The 21,467-nt window shown below is 48.1% G+C and overlaps 1 protein-coding gene across 1 annotated transcript in view; it reads right to left on the bottom strand.

Moving 5' to 3' along the window:
* Nucleotides 1-21,467, bottom strand: part of nisch (nischarin) — a 41,499-nt gene that overhangs the window by 11,051 nt on the left and 8,981 nt on the right. Inside the window, exons 14-19 of the mRNA XM_070441367.1 lie at nt 14,448-14,593; nt 12,593-12,717; nt 10,748-10,830; nt 8,347-9,924; nt 4,077-4,260; nt 590-783 (exon numbers count right to left, since the gene is read on the bottom strand). Of these exons, the coding sequence (XP_070297468.1) occupies nt 590-783; nt 4,077-4,260; nt 8,347-9,924; nt 10,748-10,830; nt 12,593-12,717; nt 14,448-14,593 (2,310 nt within the window). The remainder of the gene's footprint in view (nt 1-589; nt 784-4,076; nt 4,261-8,346; nt 9,925-10,747; nt 10,831-12,592; nt 12,718-14,447; nt 14,594-21,467) is intronic.

Here is a 21,467-nt window from a genome sequence, read left to right as displayed (position 1 = left end):
CACTTACAGTCTATTCCCACCCAAACCTTGTAAGTGAGAAAGACAGGCACCATCACTACAGTTCCACAGAGCTATAAAGGACAACCCACGAATTACTACAAGACCCACACCCACAGTACTGAAGGATACAGACAGCACACATTACTACAGACCCACAGTATAAAGACATCACACATCACTACAGACCCACAGTATAAAGACAACACACATCACTACAGACCCACAGTATAAAGACAACACACATTACTACAGTCCCACAGTATAAAGACATCACACATCACTACAGACCCACAGTATAAAGACAACACACATTACTACAGACCCACAGTATAAAGACAACACACATTACTACAGACCCACAGTACTGAAGGATAAAGACAACACACATTACTACAATTTTAATTGTAGGTCTTTTAATTGGCTCATGCTTACTTCGATTAGGATAATGACTAATGCCACTCTGGCTACTGGCACAATCAGTTATATTTAGAGTTACTGGTGTGCATGTAAACATACTCACTCTGACAGACTCTCTCTCAAACTCATGCAGCTCTTTTCAACTAGATCTTGTGATTGATTTTTTTCTTACGCCACTGAGTAGCTGCCGTGCGGTGTGTGTGTGTGTATCTTACGTGATTGGTCGTTGAGCGTGGAGGCGGAGTCATCCAGCAGGAAGTAGAGGGCTTTAGTAGAGAGCATGATACAGGAAGTGGCCTCGACGTCAGGTGACTTATAAAAAACCACCGATGACCACAGGATGTGATGCAGCTCCTCCTTCTCTTCCTGGTCAACACACACACAGACCATCCACTTTAAACATCTCATACACATCACAGAAACAAACCATCCCCTTTAAACATCACAGGCGGTAAGAAGTCATTGATGAATGTGTGTGTCAAGGTTTCAGTTAGCTTCAAATTAACGTTTTTTAGCTGCAAAAAAAAATTTGATATGAAAAGCTGATAATAAATAAAAAAATTGTTGCCTGCCAAATTGTCCGGGAGAAAATAGAAAAAAAAGTCACATGGCAAAATAATGTTTTTTATTAATTGATGTAAATACCAGCCGATGCGTTCCATCTTCAAAGGAACATATACTTCCTACATCCTCTGATTGGACAGGTGTGTTTCTATTCTCACACAGAAAAAGGAAAAATCCCTCCTTACCACTGCAAACCAATAATGGACAAAAGCCTAGACTAATCCTAATTGAAATATCATAAAAGGATTCAAATTAGTTAAAGTTATAGAGAGTATATCCAAAATATTATAACATGTTTGATGTCCTAAAGTTGCAGCTTTTAAAAAAAGGGGAATAAAATAATTATGAAAAGTCACAGTGTATGGCTTGGCTGTTCTCAAATCACAGCTTTATTTTGAATGACAAATATTTCAGGTCACAAGAAGTGAAATTGTGCAAACAATACCAAGGTAGAAAAAACAAATGAGAACTCAAAAAAATAAAAAATAAACTTACAGCTGAGAAAAGCTTATGAAAGAAACCATGCATAGAGTTGACCWAGTCCCCTGTCATAGTATTCTACCAACGTACAACCGACCTCCAATGCATATAGTAGCCTAATAGGAGAGGATGAGGCACAAATGTGAATCATTTAAAGGGCAACTCCACCATTTTTTAACCTCATGTTCATGATCTCCAGCACAATACCAGTGTCAACATATGTGAAAATAGTTTTGTAGAAAAGAAGAAAGAAAAACCCATTAAAGTTCTACCAGATGACATCATCAAAAAGGTAAAACATTTTAAAAACAGTGATTTTAAAACACTATGAAATTCGCAGAGACGTGGGGAGCAAGAAAACGTCCTCCTTTGGGCTAGAAACTCGTTGCAGGTTTTGAAAGTCAATGTTTTTTTGTTTTTTTTACTTCAAATCGTACCCTGTGATGTCACAGAGAAGCATTTTTAGGACATTTCTTCTCTTTTTAACCAGATCATAGAAACTGTTTTCACATACAGTACATTCGGAAAGTATTCAGACCCCTCAACTTTCTCCACATTTTGTTACGTTACAGACTTATTCTAAAATGGATGCATTTTTTTTTATTCTCATCATCAATCTACACACAATACCCATAATGACATCACAATACCCCATAATGACAAAGCAAAAAGAGTTTAGATTTTTTTCTCCAAATGTATTAAAAATGTAAAAAAATATTCAGACTCTTTACTCAGTACTTTCTTGAAGCACCTTTGGGAGCGATTACAGCCTTGAGTCTTCTTGGGTATGATGCTACAAGCTTGGCACGCCTGTATATGTATTCCTCTCAATCTCTGTCAGGTTGGATGGGGAGCGTCGCTGCACAGCTATTTTAAGGTCTCTCCAGAGATGTTCRATCGGGTTCAAGTCCGGGCTCTGGTTGGGCCACTCAAGGACATTCAGAGACTTGTCCAGAAGCCACTCCTGCGTTGTCTTGGCTGTGTGCTTCGTGTCATTGTCCTGTTGGAAGGTGAACCTTCGCCCCAGTCTGAGGTTCTGAGCAGGTTTTCATGAAGGATCTATCTGTACTTTGCTCTGTTTATCTTTCCCTCGATCCTGACTAGTCTTCCAGTCCCTGCAGCTGAAAAACATCCCCACAGCATGATGCTGCCACCACCATGCTTCACCGTAGAGATGGTGCCAGGTTTCCTCCAGATGTGATACTTGGCATTCAGGCCAAAGAGTTCAATCTTGGTTTCATGAGATGGAGTGCTGCAGAGATGGTTGTCCTTCTGGAAGGTTCTCTCATCTCCACAGAGGAACTCTGGAGCTCTGTCAGAGTGATCATCGGGTTCTTGGTCACCTCTCTGACCAAGGCCCTTCTCCCCCGATTGCTCAGTTTGGCAATGCGGCCAGCTCTAGGAGTCTTGTTGGTTCCAGACTTCTTCCATTTTAGAATGATGGAGGCCACTGTGTTCTTGGGGACCTTCAATGCTGCAGACATTTTTTGGTACCCTTCCCCAGATCTGTGCCTCGACACAATCCTGTCTACGGACAATTCCTTCGACCTCATGGCTTGGTTTTTGCTCTGACATGCACTGTCAACTGTGGGACGCTATATAGACAGGTGTGTGCCTTTCCAAATCATGTCCAATCAATTGAATTTACCACAGGTGGACTCCAATCAAGTTGTAGAAACATCTCAAGGATGATCAATGGAAACAGGATGCACCTGAGCTCAATTTCGAGTCTCATAGCAAAGGGTCTGAATACTTATGTAAATAAGGTATTTCTGTTTGTTATTTTTTATACATTTGCAAAAAATAAAACGTTTTCGCTTCGTTATTATTGGGTATTGTGTATAGATTGATGAAGAAAATGTTTTAATTTAATACATTTTAGAATAAGGCTGTAACGGTAACAAAATGTGGAAAAAGTCAAGGGGTCTAAATTACTGTCAGAATGCACTGCATGGAGACACTGGTTTGGTGCTGGAGATGAGGTTGAAAAGTGACAGAATTGCCCTTTAATAAATATCCAGTTCTGAGGACAGCAGAGTTGATGATTTTACGACCCATCACACAACGCACAGTCAGCGAGGCTCGTTAACGGTCGCGCTCTTCGGCACACATAGACACACCTCTTTCGTGCACAGCTCATTCAAATAGCCAATAGGAGAGGTCGTTTACAAATTAGACTATAAAAATACTATATTTTGAAGTTGTGTTTTATTACTGTGTAGGGAGACTTGTTCTTCTAGCCTGAATGTTTAGTAAAAAAAAAAAAGTATGATATAAATGGATTATTTGTAGTAGAGATGAAGACAACGGACAATGTTTTGCTTTTCAATAAAACATGTCATGTTGGTATAAGAGCTTTACAGGCTAAATCCTTTTCTGTTAATATGAATTACCATAGCTAATCTAAATGTGATTTGTGTCATTCTGAGCACCGTGGGTGGACGCCGTTATGGGTTATACACCCAATGCATATGGGTCCGGTGCATATCTAAAACGTCTGGTCAATTKAAATCTTACCAGTCACATTCTCCGGCGACCAATTTTTGCGCCTGCGTGTGTGTGTGTTGCGTGYATACATCTGTGTGTGTGTGTGTGTGTTATCTCTCTCCCTCTACCTCTGCAATGTTTGTGTGGAAGAACCCCAGCAGCTGGTGTCCCCGAAGCCCAGAGACGAGGGACAGGGCTGGGGACAGGGACAGGTGGGATGGGACCTGGTTGTCTCCGGTCAGCTTCTCCACCAGGATGTCTGTTGGGTAGGACAGGGACAGGGATGGCCGAGGACGCTGAGCACCTCGAGGGCTAGATGGAGAGAGAGAGAGAAACAATATGTCATGAAAAATGGAATAACCTCGATTTTGATAGCTAACTGTTAGCTATAGAATACATTTAAAATATTCACTAAACATTTCAATTTAGCTACATTTCTATTTTACAAAAAAATCGGACAGTCTGTCCTTCAGTAACTCGGACAGCCTGTCCTTCAGTAACGAGACAGTCTGTCCTTCATTAACGGGTGACAAGTCCTGCCTTCAGTAATGGGACAGCGTTCCTTCAGTATGGACAGCGTGTTCTTCAGTAATGGGAACAGCGTGTCCGTTCAGTAATGGGACAGCGTGTTCCCTTCCAGTAGATGGGGACAGCGTTGTCCTTCAGTAATGGGACAGTCTGTTCCTTCAGTAATGAGACAGCCTGTCCTTCAGTTGAATGAGACGACAGTCTGTCCTTCAGTAATGAGACAGTCTGTCCTTCAGTAATGAGACAGTCTGCCTTGGCAGTAATGAGACAGTCTGTCCTTCAGTAATGAGACAGTCTTGTCCTTCAGTATGAGACAGTCTGCCTTCAGTAATGAGACAGGTCTGTCCTTCAGTAATGAGACAGTCTGTCCTTCAGTAATGAGAGCTGTCCTCAGTAATGAGACAGCGTCTGTCCTTCAGTAATGAGACAGCCTGTCCTTCAGTAATGGAGACAGCGTGTCCTTCAGTAAATGAGACAGCTTGTCCTTCAGTAATGAAGACAGTCTGTCCCTTCAGTAATGCATTTACAGAGACGGCTGTCCTTCAGTAATGAGAACAGTCTGTCCTTCAGTAATGAGACAGTCGTCCTTCAGTAATGAGACAGCTGTCCTTCAGTAATGAGACAGTCTGTGTTCCTTCAGTAATGAGACAGTCTGTCCTTGCAGTAATGAGACAGTCTGTCCTTCAGTAATGAACAGGTCTGTCCTTCAGTAATGAGACAGTCTGTCCTTCAGTGAATGAGGACCAGTCTGTCCTTCAGTAATGAGACAGCGTGTCCTTCAGTAATGAGACAGCGTGTCCCTTTCAGTAAATGAGACAGCCTGTCCTTCAGTAATGAGACAAGTCTGTCCTTCCAGAATGAGACAGTCTGTCCTTCAGTAATGAGGGGGGGGGTGGGGGGGGCGGGGGCGGGGGGGGGGGGGGGGGGCGGGGGGGGGGGGTGGGGCGGGCGCGGGGTGGGGGGGGGGGGGGTGGGTGGGGGGGGAGGGGGGGGAGGGGTGGGGAGGGGGGGGGGGGGGGAGGGGAGTGGGTGGGGCGGGGGGGGGGGGTGGGGTGGGGTGGGGGGGGCGAAGGAGGGGTGGGGGTGGGGTGGGGTGGTGGGGGTAGGAGGGGGGGGTGGGGGGGGCGGGCAGGGGTGGTGGGCGGGTGGGGAGGGCGGGGGGAGGTGCGGCCGAGGGGCGGGCGGGTGGGGGTTGGGGGGAGTGGGGGGAGATGGGGGTGGTGGGCGCGGGGGGGGGGGGGGCGGGGGGGGGGGGGCGTGTGGGGTGGGGTGTGGGGGGTGGTGGGTGGGGGGGGGTGGGGGGGGGGAGGGTTGGGTGGGGTGGGGTGGAGTGGTGGAGTGTGGTGGGAAGGGGGGGGGGGGAGGGGGGGGGTGGGGGTGGAGGCGGTGGGGGCGCGTGGCGGGCGTGGGTGGGGGTGGGGGGTGGCGGGGGGGCGGGTGCGGGAGGGTGGTGGTGGGTGGGGGGGGGTGGGGGAGGTGGGGTGGGGAGGGGGGGGGGGTGGGGCGGGGGGGGGGGGGGGGGGGGGGGCGGGGGTGAGCGGCGGGGCGGGTGGGAGGGGGGTTTGGGGTGGGGGGGGGGGGGTGGGGGGGGTGGGGTGGGGGTGGGAGGGGGGAGGTGGGGGAGGGCGGGTGGGGGGGGTGGGCGGGGGGTGGGTGGGGTGGGGGGTGGGAGGGTGGGGTGGGGCGGGGGGGGGTGGAGGGGGGTCGGTGGGTGGGGTGGGGGGTGGGGGTTGGGGGGTGTGTGGTGGGGCGGTGCGGGTGGGTGTGGGGTGGGGTGGCGGGGGCGGGGGTGAGCGGGGCTGGGGTGGGTGGGGTGGGCCGGGTGGTGGTAGGCAGGGGCGGGGAGAGGGCGGAGAGGGGCGGGGGGGTGGGGGGGGAGGTGGGGTGGTGGGGTGTGGGAGGATGGTGGGCGGGGCGGGGTGGAGCGGTGGGGGGGGGGGCGGGTGGGTGGGTGGGGGGGGGTGTGGGGTGTGGAGAGGGTGGGTGGCAGAGGGGGGAGGGAAGAGGAGAAGGGGGAGAGGGAGGGAAGGAGAAGGGAGGGCGGCGGGGGTGGGGGGGGGGTGGAGCGGGGCGGGGGGCGGGAGGTTGGGGTGGGGCGGGGGGTGGGCGTGGGGGGTGGAGGGCGGTGGGGGGGGGCGGGGTGGGGGGCGGGCGGCGGGGGGGGAGACGGGGTAGGGTGCGTGGGGGTGGGCGGTGGGGTGGTGGGCGGGGCGGGTGGAGGCGGGGGTGGGGGGGGGAGGGCGGCCGGGTGGGGGTGGGGGGCGGGGTGGGTGGGGGGTGGGGTGGGTGGGGCGGGTGGGGGGTGGCGGGGGGCGGGGGGCGCGGGAGGGAGGAGAGGGTGGGTGGGGCGGGGAGTGTCGTGGGGACGGGAGGCCGGGGCGGGAGGGGGAGGGGGCGGGTGGGGTGGGGAGGGGGGCGGGGCGGGGAGGAGGGGGAGAGTGGGAGGAGGGAGGGGGGTGCAGGGGGAGGCGGCGGGAGGATGGGGGAAGGGGTGGGGGGTGGGAGGGGGGGGGGAGGGAGGGGCGAGGCGGGGGCGGGGGGGGGAGGTGGAGGGGGGGTGGGAGTGGGAGGGTGGGGGAGGGGCGCGGCAGGGGTGGGGGTGGGGACGGGGACGGAGGGGGATGGGGAGGGGCGGTGGAGGCGAGGGGGGGGGGGGGAGGGCGGGAGAGGGGGAGGGGGGGGGGGGGGTGGGGGGGGGGGGCTGGTGGACGGGTGGGGTGGGGGGCGGCGGGTGGGGCGGGGAGGGTGGGGGGGGAGGCGGGGGGGGCGCGGCGGGCGGACAAAGGGGGGCGGGGTGGGTGGGTGGCGGGGGGAGGGGGCGAGGGAGGGGGGGGAGCGGGGGTGGCGAACGGGGGGGTGGGAGGCGGCGAGGGTGGTGCGGCGGAGCGGGGTCGAGGCGCGGAGGCGAAGGGGGTGGGGTGGGGCGGGGGGCGCGGTGGTGGGGGGGGAGGGGGGGCGCGGGGAGGCGCGGGGAGCGCGATGCTGGGTGGCAGCGGGGAGGGGGGGGAGGCGGTGGCGAGGAGCGGGGGGGAGGAGGCGGGGGGGGTGGGGGCGGGCGGACGCGGGGAGGCGGGGCGGGGGGGTGGGGGGCGGCGCGACGAGGAGGTGGTGGGTGCCGGGTGGGCGCGGGGGACGGGCGGCGGAGGCGTGGCGGGGCGGCGGGCGGGGGGGGAGGGAGAGGGGAGGGTGGTAGGCCAGTGGCCGGGACGAGGGCGGGCGGGCGGGGCGGGGGGTGGCGAGGTGGGGGGGGGGGGCGGGGGGGGGTGGGGTGGGTGGCGGGGCGTGGTGGCGTCGGGGAGGCCGGCGGGCAGGCAGGGAGATGAAGGGGGCGGGTGGGGAGGGCGGGGGGCGGTGCGCGGTGGGGTGGGTAGTGGGAGGTGGCTCGCGGTGGCGGGAGGGGGCGGCGGGAGGGAGTGGTGGGGGGCGGGGGGCGGGCGCGCCGGGTGGGAGAGTGGGCGCAGGGGAGGGGGGTGGGGGACAGTCTGATTCCAGTTTCTAAAGTAATGTAGGGACAGTCTGTTTTCCTTCAGTAGATGAGAGTCTGTTCCGTTTCACGTAATGAGACAAGACGTGCTCCCTCAGTAATGAGACATGGTTGTCGCTTGGTTTGTTTGTGTCCTTCATATCTAATGTATATCAGCGTTGTCCTTCAGTAATAAGACAGCCTGTCCTTCAGTAATGAGCGACCAGTGTTGTCCTTTTCATAATGAGACAGCGTGTCCTTCAGTAATGATAGACACTCTGGCCCTTCATTAGTAATAGACAGTCTGACTCTTCAGTAATGAGACAGTCTGTCCTTCAGTAATGAGACAGTGTGTCCTTCAGTAATGAGACAGTGTGTCCTTCAGTAATGTGTCCATGCGTATCTACCTGTTAACCTGCAGCCTGTCTGTGCTCTTGGTCTCATTGGGAGTGGACGTGTATATGTTTATCGTCCTGGAACTGTCCCCGTCACTGTGGCTATGTTCGTTCCCACCCTGCAGGAAAGCCACAGTCTTGATGTCCCTGAGGCTGGAGCGCAGCAGGGTGAACTGTCTCTGGAAGCGGAGCCTGTCGTGAGGCAAGGGGAACACCGCCGTGACCCTCTCCTGTCCCACTAAGAGCTCCATGACGCGACTGTCTCTAGGGGAGCGATGGTGCCAGGGCAGGGGGCAGCTGGGAGAGTAGGCAGGGATAGACCCCGACCTAGACCCAGCACCATACAGGGCACTCGGCCTGGGGTGGCGCAGCACGGAGGCCAGGGGGATGCGGGTGAGCCTGGAGCAGGAGCGGAGCCTCTGGTTGTGGTTGTCTGACGGTTGTTCATCTCTGGTGGTTCCCCGGGCCAGAGCTTTGAAGTCCACCTTCAGCACACAGAGATGCCGCTGGGTCAAGAACAGGACACAGGGGACACAGCAGGAGGAGTCTCTGTCCCCTCCTGGAACTACGTGGGATAGGATGTCAGAGAGAAGGGGATTGGTTAGAGTTTGGAGGTTGAAGGTGTTGGGGYTAGTAGAGGTCTTCATAGGAGTGAGAGTTGGGTTTGTTGAGGTGGTTGTCTGCTGGCTGGTCTGGGACGCCAACATGGCRGTCTCCACTAGATGTGCTGCATAACCTCCTTTCACACAGCCCTGGTTCTCTTCAAACTCCCAGGAGGTGAAGAGCAGGTGGAGGAGCTGCTGCGGGGTGGAGGGTCCTCCTGACAGGGAGGAGGGGAGCTGGGCCAGGGAGCAGAGCAGGGAGTGGGTCTCCTTTAAACCCCGGGGGTCTGAGAAGAGGTACCAGCGGACGTCAGAGGACCTCACCCTCAGGGAAAGGCAAGTGTCTGGGATGTAGAAGAGGAGAGAGTCTAGCTGGTCGTAGGGAAGGACAAAGTCTGGCTCCAGGTTATCTACTAGGGTCTGTAAGGTTAGGCACTGGGTCTGCACTGTGACTGAGCCAAGGTCGTGAGGTTGGCTCTGGGGTTGATGGGCTGGGGCTGTGGAGGGGGGACTAGGACAGTGGAACAGCCCCAGTAGACTGTTTGTTAGCACCACGCACACCGACCTCTGCTCCACCACATCATCAACCCTGATGCAGTGGCACCACATGACTTTAATCACACGTAACACCTCTGTCTCTGGGGCCTGGTTCTCTCCCTCTACCTGGTCAGTCAGGGACCCCTCCTCTCCCTCCCTCTCCTTTCCCTCCCCCAGACCCATCTCAAAGTATCCATCTCCAGAGGAAGGGCTGGGACTGGGGCTGGGGCTGCCCAGATCAGTCTCTTCCTGGCTGGGAAGATCTCGGAGTCTGCTGGGCCTCCTGTCCTCCTCTGCCAGGGCTCTGGTGATGCGGGCAGACAGCAGGGAGGTGAAGGACGGACAGGAGGAGGTGGAGGAGGGGAGGTGGAGGGGGAGCACAGGAGTCCTCAGGTTAGTGCTGCTCCACGTGTATCTCTCCTCTCTGTCCTCCACGCAGCAGCAGCAGCAGCTGGGACACAGGAAACACACACCTGGTTAGATCTTCATCATCATCATCATCATCATCATCCACAATAACTCATGATAAAACAGTAGTAGAACAACAATAGCAGCAGAAAGTAAAAGAGGGGAATATATATGGTTTAGACTGGAATGCAGTGTATAAAATTTAAACAATTAAAAGTGATTAATTTCCACTAAAAACAGCACTGACACAGTAATATGACTGTGGTGGATACCCCATGTCACAGGGTTGACGTTCCTCAACTGTCTACCGATATTTCTGGAGGGATCTAGCGCCTCCTTCTGACAGGTTAGTGTATAAAACTGGCCTCCATTTTAACTACATGTCACCCGGCCTCCATTTTAACTACATGTCACCCGGCCCTTAATAGGCCTCCATTTTAACTACATGTCACCCGGCCTCCATTTTAACTACATGTCACCCGGCCTCCATTTTAACTACATGTCACCCGGCCTCCATTTTAACTACATGTCACCCGCCTCATTTTAACTACATGTCACCCGCCTCCATTTTAACTACATGTCACCGCCTCCATTTTTAACTACATGTCACGGCCTCCATTTTAACTACATGTCAACGGCCTCCATTTTAACTACATGTCACGGCCTCCATTTTAACTACATGTCACATAAGTCACAGTATTACTAATGCACATAGGAGAGACATGAACAAACAGTACAGAAACAACAACATCTGAATGAATGAATAAATAAATGAATGAATGGGTGGGTGGGTGAACGAATGAAACGGTTTATTTACGTGTCAAAAGTGTAAATGATGTTTACAAGCTGCGTGCTTCACAACGTACCTACTGTTCCCATGGATCTGGTTCTGTTGGGTACTGGAGCGTTCAAAAGAACTAGAATCATCATCAGGCTGGTGGCTGGTAACCTGGAACAATAACAAACATCACATTTAAGATGTTGCTCCGCTGAACATGAAACACACAAAGACAATTTAATATCGTGAAGAGTGTCTGGGTCAAGTGTTTAATATTAGGAAAGTTGAGAAATAAATATAGTAGGCCAAGTCTATAGAAAGCTGATGGGATCCTCCTCTTTTTATTAGAGGCCATCACTCTGTTTTCCCCCCGCAATTGCATAGCCTATAGAAATGTTTTGCAACATGAGCTCATGGGCTCTCATGAAGTGTTTGATTAGATTTTCGATACATTTGCATTGATGTCAGARTGATTAGAGGGACAATAGAGTGCTGAGTACCAGGCAGGTAGCAAGTTTGGTAGGCTACKAATGATCAGCAGCAGCATCAGAGCTTGGAGAGGCCTAATTACTGTGACTAAACAGTCATGTGGCATTTGACTGGCTTTATGACTCGTGACTGCCGGTGTGGGGGTAATACGTTCACCGCAACAGCCCTAACCACAGGTGGACGCCAATCAAGTTGTAGAATTGACCATCTCAACGATGGTCAATAGAAACAGGATGCACCTGAGCTCAATTTGGAGTCTCATAGCAAAGGGTCTGAATACTTATGTAAATAAGGTATTTCAGTTTTTAGATTTTGTATAAATTAGCAACATTTCTAAAAACCTGCTTTCAGTTTGTCATTATGGGGTATTGTATGTAGATTTATGAGGATTTTATTTTTATTTGATCCATTTTAGAATAAGGCTGTAACGTAACAAAATGTGGAAAARGGGAAGGGGTCTGAATACTTTCCGATTTTAAACTTGAACAATTCCCAAAATCTGATATTCGACCAAATGCTGGCCTTTAACCATCCAAATATTTYATACAATATTCTGCCCATATTGGGACTCGGCTTGACTGATCTCCTTCCTATAGGCCTACAATGAAATATATAATTACATTTGAATCATAAAGTGCATTCACAATTGCATGCTCGGCTTCAAAAGCACAGATCAATACATTTTGTAAATGTGTTTAATGGCGGCCTCTGGTGGTTAAAACGAGCATTAAAAGCAAGAACTGTAATGCACCATTCCACACCTCGGCATACCGCACGCTATACCGTGGTATGTCACAACTTTTAAATTGTGGGCCGAAGTTTACTTAAGGCAAAAACTAAAGAAGGGTGGATGGTCGGGGCGGATATGTAGGCGTATAACGCGAACGCCAAGCAACCCTAAGGCTGCGTGTTTGAATTTCATCATGGACAACTTTAGCATTTTAGTAACTTTGCAACTACTTACTATTTTTTAGCTACTTTCCAACTATTTAGCATGTTAGCTAACCCTTCCCATAACGTTAACCTTAATTCCTTGTAAAATATACGTATTGCAAATTCGTAACATATCATACGAATGATCATTTGTTACATCTTACGAATTGTAATTGGTAACATATCATACAAAATGGGTAATGGACATCCACAAATGTATACATACCAAATGTAACATTTGTACTAATTTCAGTACTCCAGATTTTCGTTTACTATGTTACATCTACCCCTGAGTTCAGGTTGTTTTTTTGGACAATTTTACATACAATATGTAACGAATACTATTTTATTTTTCAAGAATCACTATTATAAAAAAATGTAACGGTAAGTTCACAAAGAAACTAAACGTTATTTTTCTTGCGGCAGATTCCATATTACAAAATAAATTGTGAAAATGTCATAATAAAAAAAGTTTTTTTTTCTTTTTGTGTAAATCAGATGAAAGACTCACCTGTAGTTGTTCCTCACAAGGCAGAGTGTTTACATCATCATAGCATCGCTGGGTATCAAGTGCAATAAAATCCACAGGAGTCAATATTGTAGGGGTAACAAAGGCTTCTTCTTTACATATCACTTCTGGAACAAAACAAATGTAAATAGTCATCTGAAATGTATACTGCTACGCTTCAACGTGTGTTTAGCGTGAGCATACGTCACGGTTAAAGCACACTGTGTATATCACAGTGGTAAGAGTTACAGTGGTAAGAGCTGTGTGTCTCAGGGGGAGGGATTAGTGATGTATTAGTAGGAGCTGTGTGTCTCAGGGGGAGGGATTAGTGATGTATTAGTAGGAGCTGTGTGTTCTCGGGGGAGGGATTAGTGATGTATTAGTAGGAGCTGTGTGTTTCAGGGGGAGGGATTAGTGTGTGTATTAGTAGGAGCTGTGTGTCTCAGGGGAGGATTAGTATGTATTAGTAGGAGCTGTGTGGTGTCTCAGGGGGAGGATTAGTGATGTATTAGTAGGAGCTGTGTGTCTCAGGGGAGGGATTAGTGATGTATTAGTAGGAGCTGTGTTGTCTCAGGGGGAATTAGTGATGTATTAGTAGGAGCTGTGTGTCTCAGGGGGAGGGATTAGTGATGGTATTAGTAGGAGCTGTGTGTCTCAGGGGAGGGATTAGTGATGTATTAGTAGGAGCTGTGTGTCTCAGGGGGAGGGATTAGTTGATGTATTAGTTAGGAGCTGTGTGTCTCAGGGGGAGGGATTAGTGATGTATTAGTAGGAGCTGTGTGTCTCAGGGGGAATAGTGATGTATTAGTAGGAGCTGTGTGTCTCAGGGGGAGGGATTAGTGATGTATTAGTAGGAGCTGTGTGTCTCAGGGGGAGGGATATTGATGTATTAGTAGGAGCTGTGTGTCTCAGGGGAGGGATTAGTGATGTATTAGTAGGAGCTGTGTGTCTCAGGGGGAGGGATTAGTGATGTATTAGTAGGAGCTGTGTGTCTCAGGGGGAGGGATTAGTGATGTATTAGTAGGAGCTGTGGTGTCTCAGGGGGAGGGATTAGTGATGTATTAGTAGGAGCTGTGTGTCTCAGGGGGAGGGATTAGTTGGATGTATTAGTAGGGCTGTGTGTCTCAGGGGAGGGATTAGTGATGTATTAGTAGGAGCTTGTGTGTCTCAGGGGGTGACGTCTGGGACTGCTCATAGACGAGATCGTTAGCCCTAAGATTGCGTCACTGACCCGCCCACGTTAAACGAGCGTCGGTGACGACCATGCGCCCTGAGTAGGACATGGGGCTTTTGTCTCCGATCTCAAAAACGTGTCTGAGAAAGCTAAAAATCGGGGCCAAAATCGTCTAGTGTACACTCGGTTTAAGAGCGTTGAAGCACGAGGCTCAACTTCTCCACTGTTCTGGTCCCGTTGCTACCACGCTGTAACAGCATGAACCAAACCTGTGCACATGCGAAGATACTATGTGTGACTGTGTGAGAGCGAAGTCGTGCATCTCGCTCATCGCAATATCTGCAGTGCTGCTCGTGATTATCTGCAGTGCTGCTCGTGATTATCTGCAGTGCTGCTCGTGATAAAGGTAGACTCAGCGAAATGACGTTAACACAGTGACTGGTATAGCGCTGCTGAGAGAGAGAGCGAGAGAGAGAGCGAGAGAGAGAGAGCGAGAGCGAGAGCGAGAGAGAGAGCGAGAGACAGAGCGAGAGACAGAGCGAGAGACAGAGCGAGAGACAGAGCGCGAGACAGAGCGCGAGACAGCGAGAGAGAGCGAGACAGAGCGAGAGAGTAGTGTTGAGAGAGCTAGAGCGTATAGAGCAGAGCAGGCCCCACCCAGCAGCCTGATACATACATGATTACCTTGGCTGGAGCAGGCTGGGGCTAAGGCTGAGGAGAGGAGAGAGGAAGAGGAGGARGAGGCGGCAGCGACAGAGGAGGAGATGGAAGATCCACCACCAGACAGCCTGGAGTCCTCACTGATCTGACAAACACACCAGCAGGCTTCGCTTTAGTCAACATATAATATAGAGGAATATTCTATATAATCAACCTCTATACCAGAGGTGTCAATGTGCTSTTTTGCCAACTCCTATACYATTGTTACAGGCAAGACASCACAAACAGATCTGGGACTCAGGCTAGCTGCATTCAATACAATAGTAAATGGTTCATTTTCAATAGACCTTTTTTAAGTTAGCAAGGAAAAGGTTATTAGCATTTCTTTTTTGGGAAAGAACCCCCCAAAGATCATCAGTAATACTGTAATAACCCACCAACTATCAGTAATACTGTAATACCTCACAGCCCCAAGCATAGTATTCTATTATATACAACTGTCTTCATACCCCCCAAGGTACCGCGTACTTCTTTACGAAGCGCTTGTAAATCTCACCGTCTAGACCTTCTGAGGCGCTCGCGATCCCAGCGTGTGCAGTGAAATACACATGCAATAACCCCTCTCGGCCCAATTAGAGGGTGTGTTTCGAGTAATTAGTCTATATTTCTCTTCGCGACAACACAAGACATAGTGCCGTGTCCTGAATCTGCTGGACTCAATCTCAAGATCCCCCGCAGTTCACTTAGTACAGGTAGTTAACTCACCTCTATTCAGATCCGGCGCGCTATGATATCTATGAGTACCAACTAACAGTGAACAGTAGACTACCCCGCCTACCTAGAATAAAGTAGCAGCAAGAAGTCAAGTCTAGTAAGTAAGTCTACGTGAGTAGTAGCAGACTACAGCAAACCCCCCCCAAAGGTCTAGTCAGTAGTCAGTCTGACCACGCGTAAAACAGCTAACCCCCAGCCATAGTCTAGTAGTAAGTGAGTAGATAGCACAATGCAGAGCAGAGTAGATAGTATCAGTCAGTAAGCATAAACACCCCGCACTACATAGATAGTGCATCAAGCTAAGCACTGAGTAGATAGTAGAAGATACGCCCCCACGCAACAGCAGATGATAGTAGCAGCAACAGCGAATTCAAGGTTAATGCAATCTTGTAAGATATAGCCAAAGAATCAATACCCCTAATAAGCTGTAATAGACTCGCCTACGTGCAGTCTCAGACTATTCAAGACTAAACAGCAAGTCACATGTTAGTAATGATAGCACCCACCAAAGACAGTATCAAATCTACGTGTCAAGCCAGCCTCTAGCCTAAGATGAAAGTTTAGCAGCTAATCTGATACTAAGACCCCCCCCCAAAGATTCAGCTAATAGTGTAATAACACGCTTCGCACTAAGATTAGATTATCAGAGTTAAGTAGCTACGCGTAACATATGACCCCCTCAGCAAGAGAGTGCTAATTTAGCAAGCAATACGTCGTAAATGATAACCGCCAGCTTACATGATATTTAGCTCAGACAAACACAGCTAAAGTTCTAACCCTCTCACCCAGATTAGAATTATCAGGTAAGACGGAGAAGCAAACCCCCCACCTCCATAAGAGTGAATTGAGTCACCGTCAAGTCCAACGTAGACAACAGCTCCCACTAGAGTATAGTAATAAGACAGCAAACCTGCTAATAACCACCTCACACTAAGTAAGTATATCTCAAGTGACTACTGCTTAAAGACTAACTCCCCAAGTCTAGAATGCAATGTTAAGTTCTTAGCTAGACAATAACACCCGCCGATAATCAGTTATTGATACAGTGTTAAATAGCACCGCCACAACGAAGCATCAAGTAGGTAATGTCATTAGTTAAGATAGCCCCCACACAAGACACATTAGTCTTGTATAGTAATTAATCTAGTATGCAAGCTAACCACCCCATAAGGTATGTTACCGTAGATTGTAAATTACTAGCGAGGTAAAACAGCACGCTCAGCACCAAAGCCTTGATTAGTTAAATTGCCATGGCAAATAACGCCCAAAGATATCAGTTTAGAGATATAACTAGTTGTTATAAGTTAACGCCCACCAAGACTATCCCTAGTAAGATATAGACTCTCAGTATAGTAAAAAACAACAAAAAACAAGACAAAACATAGTACACAGTATAAGCAAGACAAACAGCAAAGAATAACAAACTGTACAAACATAAAACAAAAGTATAAAAAACAAATGAACAAGCCACACTCTCACCGATTCTTCAGTAATACTGTAATCAACCCCCCCAAAAATATCAGTAATACTGTTAGTAATAACCCCCCAACGATATTCAGTATATACTGTAATTAACCCCCCCGATATCAGGTAATACTTTTAATAACCCCCCCAACTACTTCACCCACGACTTGATTAATGTATCTATGTTAGATAAGCGCCTCCTTGCCGCTATTATGCACAGTACATTCAACATTAGAGTAATACGCCCCCCTCCGATATACATCTGCACTAGCGCTGTACCATAAGACCCGACAACCCAGATGATCCACAAACAAGTATAGACATGTAGAGTAGTTGAGCGCGCAGCCTCCATAATTTTCAGAGAGAATGCAACAATAAGTCTATCATAACACCCCCGAATCAGTAACGTACTAGTAATTAGAGGGGCCACACCACACAACGAATAATACAGAATGAGAGTACACAGTAAGAGGGGCCGCCCCCATAGAATCCATCAGCGTAAAGATAATACGTAATCTGAATATACTCCCCTCTTATATCGATGTAAAAAATATGTGTTGAATCTTAACCTCCTTCTCCCGCGCAGAGTATTCCAGTTAAGTTAGACGTAATCATACTACTCCGCCCTCAAAACAGGGACTGCATACTCTTAGAACAAATCTGGTGTATTATATAACACCCCCCAGAGGAATTACTTGAATCTATCTGGAGGTGAGATCAGTGGTTTTATCTCTACATAAACCCCCCAAATAGTCAGTAATCTATTTATCTGCCTACTAACCCCCCAACTATGATGATCGAGTGAAGGTTAATGTTAACCCCCCAAGATATTCAGTAATTATCTGTAGATAACCCCCCAGAATGTAGTATTATTTACTGTCAGAAAACCCCCCACGATGTCAAGTAATATTTCAATAACCCCCCGATAATTCAGTAATTAGATGTGAATAACCCCCCCCCCCATATCACTAATAGTGTAATAAACCCCCCAGAAGATATCAGTAATAGTGTAATAATCCCCACAGCATGAGTCTAGGTTAACTTAGTGTAAGTAACCCCCAGATATCAGTAATACTGTAATAAACCCCCCAAGATATCAGGTAGATAGTGTAATAAGTCCCCCCAGATATCTATGTTACAAAGTACTTGTATTACTGAAATAAACCGCCCCCCAAAGATAGGTTGACAGTAATAGTTCATTTACAGTAAATTACTTGATATCTGAGAATAGACCCGGCGGTTACTACAGTATTTACTGATATCTTTGGGGAGTGGCATCGAGTAATTACTGTAATAACCCCCGGGGGTTATACACTCATTACTCATATCTCTCGGGCCCGATATCAAAGTAATGACTGTAAGGATGGTTAACCCCAGGATATCGAGTAATACTGTAATAACCCCCCAGATATCAGTAATACTGTAAGTGGTAGACCCCGTACCTACAAAGAAGTATTCAATGTACTGAATATGAGTCTGGTGTAATACCCCCCCGATATCAGTAATACTGTAATAACCCCCCAGATATCGAGTAATACTGTAATTGTAACCCCCCCAAAGCATTTTCTTACAGTATCACTGACTAATCGGCGAATTATGTCATAACCCGCGCTGATGATCAGGGAGGAGTACTTGTATATAATGAACCACAATTCACCTGGCACAATCTACTTGTCAGTCGAGTGGTTTAGAGTCAGAGTAATGATTTAACAAAGTAAATTATACTTGTACTGAATATTAATCCTGCCCCCCAGAAGATAGTCGGTTATTACAATTAATATACGTGATGTAAATAACTCCCCCACAAGGGGAGTAGGTCGGTTTATTACAACGTAATACTTTACTTGGATTAACTTTATAGAGCGGGCGTCCCTATTACCCCGAGATCGAGTGAATACGGTTATACTGTAATAAACAGCTACCCTCACCTAAGATTCTGGTATCGAAGTAATTTACTGTAATAACCCCCCAAGATATCAGTAATACTGTAATAACCCCCCCAAAGATATCAGTTAATACTGTAATAAAACCCCCCCAAGATTCAGGTAACTTTAATATTATACCCCCAAGACAGCTAATTCACCTGTGTAATCAACAGTTGTAGATGCTCCTGTTCACAGGAGGATCAACCAGCTCAAACATTAGACAAATTACCACCAAATCATTATCATCTGCCATTAGGTACATGGGCACCGCGGTTACCTTCTTTTCGTTGGTGTTGGCCAATTCTCGGTCTTTAGATTCTTGGGCATTTACTGAATATAGCTTTTACAACACCCGGCTCCACCAGTGTCGCAGCTCTTTCTCTGTCGGCGTTCAGTGCTGTCCAAGCAAAACCTGTTAGACAAGGACGAAACACGGGATCAAGCTATGATCCAAGTATTACTGATATTTTTGGGGGGTAGGGTGTACTTTATTTAAGTACAGAGTTTACAACCCACAGATTTACTCACTCTCTTTATCACTATCTTACAACCTTACGTGCGGGTGGTTTTGCTGTACCATCTAACTTTACTGAATCTTTTGGGGGGGTTAATCTACTTCTACCTACTTACTGCTGTTGCTTGCTACATGTACATGATATCTTGACTACTACTAGCTTGGAGCTGCTGTTGCTATCTACAACCATCTATCCTTGACTATAACTCTGGGACTACTGCGGTTTTTATCTGCCTCACATACTTTATTCCATACTTCTTTAGCGTATACTTGCTGCGTTGCTGGCTACTTATATTCTACACCACACTACTACTGCTAGTTGTCATCTGGATATGGGGGCTACTATGCACTGGATCTATCACTTAACTAACTTCTGCTCTGTTTTACTCTGATACCGTGAGTCACTACTGACTGGCGTGTTTGCTAGCTTACATCACTAGTATCTACTGTCATTGATTCGCGAGCCTTAATCCTATGCAGCTAACTAACTACTGCGCGGTGTGTTGCTTAGCTTACTATCACACTAGTACTTACTACTGTGTTGATTCATCTGCTACTATTCTTGTCGACCTGGACGTTACTACTTTGATCTGTGTTGACTATTAGCCTACGATTCATTCCACAGCGTGGGACTAGATCTATACTTGCTTCTGAGCCAGTTGATTATGGAATTCCACTCTTTGTACTGAACTACTGCTTTCTTGCTTGACTAAGCTGATCAAACTCTCATCATGCCAACTGATTGCGTGTGTGCTGTTACTTTACACTTACTATCACATTTACTCATCTATATTCTATGCCTGGTGGCTGCTACTATCGACTACTACTTTAATCTGACACTGAGTTACCCTGAGCTCTCTACGGTATCCTGGACTACTGACTGTCTGAGTTGTCTACACTATTAGCGTCTACTAATCCTAATCCTACGTACTACTGCTGTTGCTGCTGACCTATTCTAACTTTACTAACTTATGAGCGTATTGACTTGATCTAACTCTGCACTTACTGGCTGGTGTGCTATTATACTGATCTTATATTACATCTTAGACATTGCTAGTGCGTGGCTGCTGACTGGGATCGACTCACTTGAACTTTTACCTGCTAGTATTTTACATCTTTGTATCAACTTACCGTGCTGTGTGCTCGGCATTGCTATCAGTATATCTTACATCTAGACTAATCCTTGCTGTTTGCTGCCTACTATCACTTACTACTACACTACTGCTGTTGTGACTACTATCACTACTAACTTACTGCTGTTGGCTGCTACTACACTACTACTACTCTGTTTGCTGCTACTATCACTACTACTACTGCTGTTGCTGCTACTATCACTACTACTACTGCTGCTTCTGCTAGTATGCCTGATAGGTGAGAATTATCTGTTAATTGAATGATTAGAATATTCCACCCCTGAAACATATAATTGTATGGAATTGATTAGAATGTATAAAATCATAATCAATAAATGTGTCCTAGTCAGAATGAGGGTAAAGACAACATGTCTTTATGGTATTATAAACACAGACTGTCTGAGCTCGGTGCCGACCTGACTAGAGATTAGGGAGAGAACGGGGAGTACGTCTGAAGGACAAGGTCAATAATCTCTGGCGGCTGGGTAGTGAGACAGTGTGTGCATCTGTTTGTGTGTATGTGTGTGCGTATGGTTGTGTGTATGTGGGTGCGTATGGTTGTGTGAATGTGTGAGCGTGGGAAGTCAGTATGAAATGAATTGTTTTGTATTCTTGACTTCAGAACGTTCCCGTGAATAAACCTTTTTGACTATGTTAGCTGGGCCTCCGTCTGTTTCATTCGACCAGGATCTTACACATTCTGGTTTGCAGACTGAGTAATATAATTAAATTGAGTTATGTACCTGGAGAGCATAATTCTCTTATCAATGGCTAATACTACTACTACTGCTGCTGCTAGTATGGCTAATACTACTACTGCTGCTGCTAGTATGGCTAATACTACTACTGCTGCTGCTAGTATGGCTAATACTACTACTGCTGCTGCTAGTATGGCTAATACTGCTGCTGCTAGTATGGCTAATACTGCTGCTGCTAGTATGGCTAATACTACTACTGCTAGTATGGCTAATACTACTACTGCTAGTATGGCTAATACTACTTCTACTACTGTTGCTGCTCCTACTACGGCTAAAATTAATACTACTGCTGCTGCTGCTACTATGGCTAATACTACTGCTGCTACTATGGCTAATACTACTGCTGCTACTACTACTACTGATGCTACTACTAATGCTATGTCTAATACTACTACTGCTGCTATGTCTAATACTACGACTACTACTGCTGCTATGGCTAATACTACTGCTGCTATGGCTAATACTACTGCTGCTAC

Source organism: Salvelinus sp. IW2-2015, unplaced genomic scaffold (assembly GCF_002910315.2).
Source record: "Salvelinus sp. IW2-2015 unplaced genomic scaffold, ASM291031v2 Un_scaffold3823, whole genome shotgun sequence".
Lineage (NCBI taxonomy): Eukaryota > Metazoa > Chordata > Actinopteri > Salmoniformes > Salmonidae > Salvelinus > Salvelinus sp. IW2-2015.
This window is presented reverse-complemented; position numbering and strand designations above follow the sequence as displayed.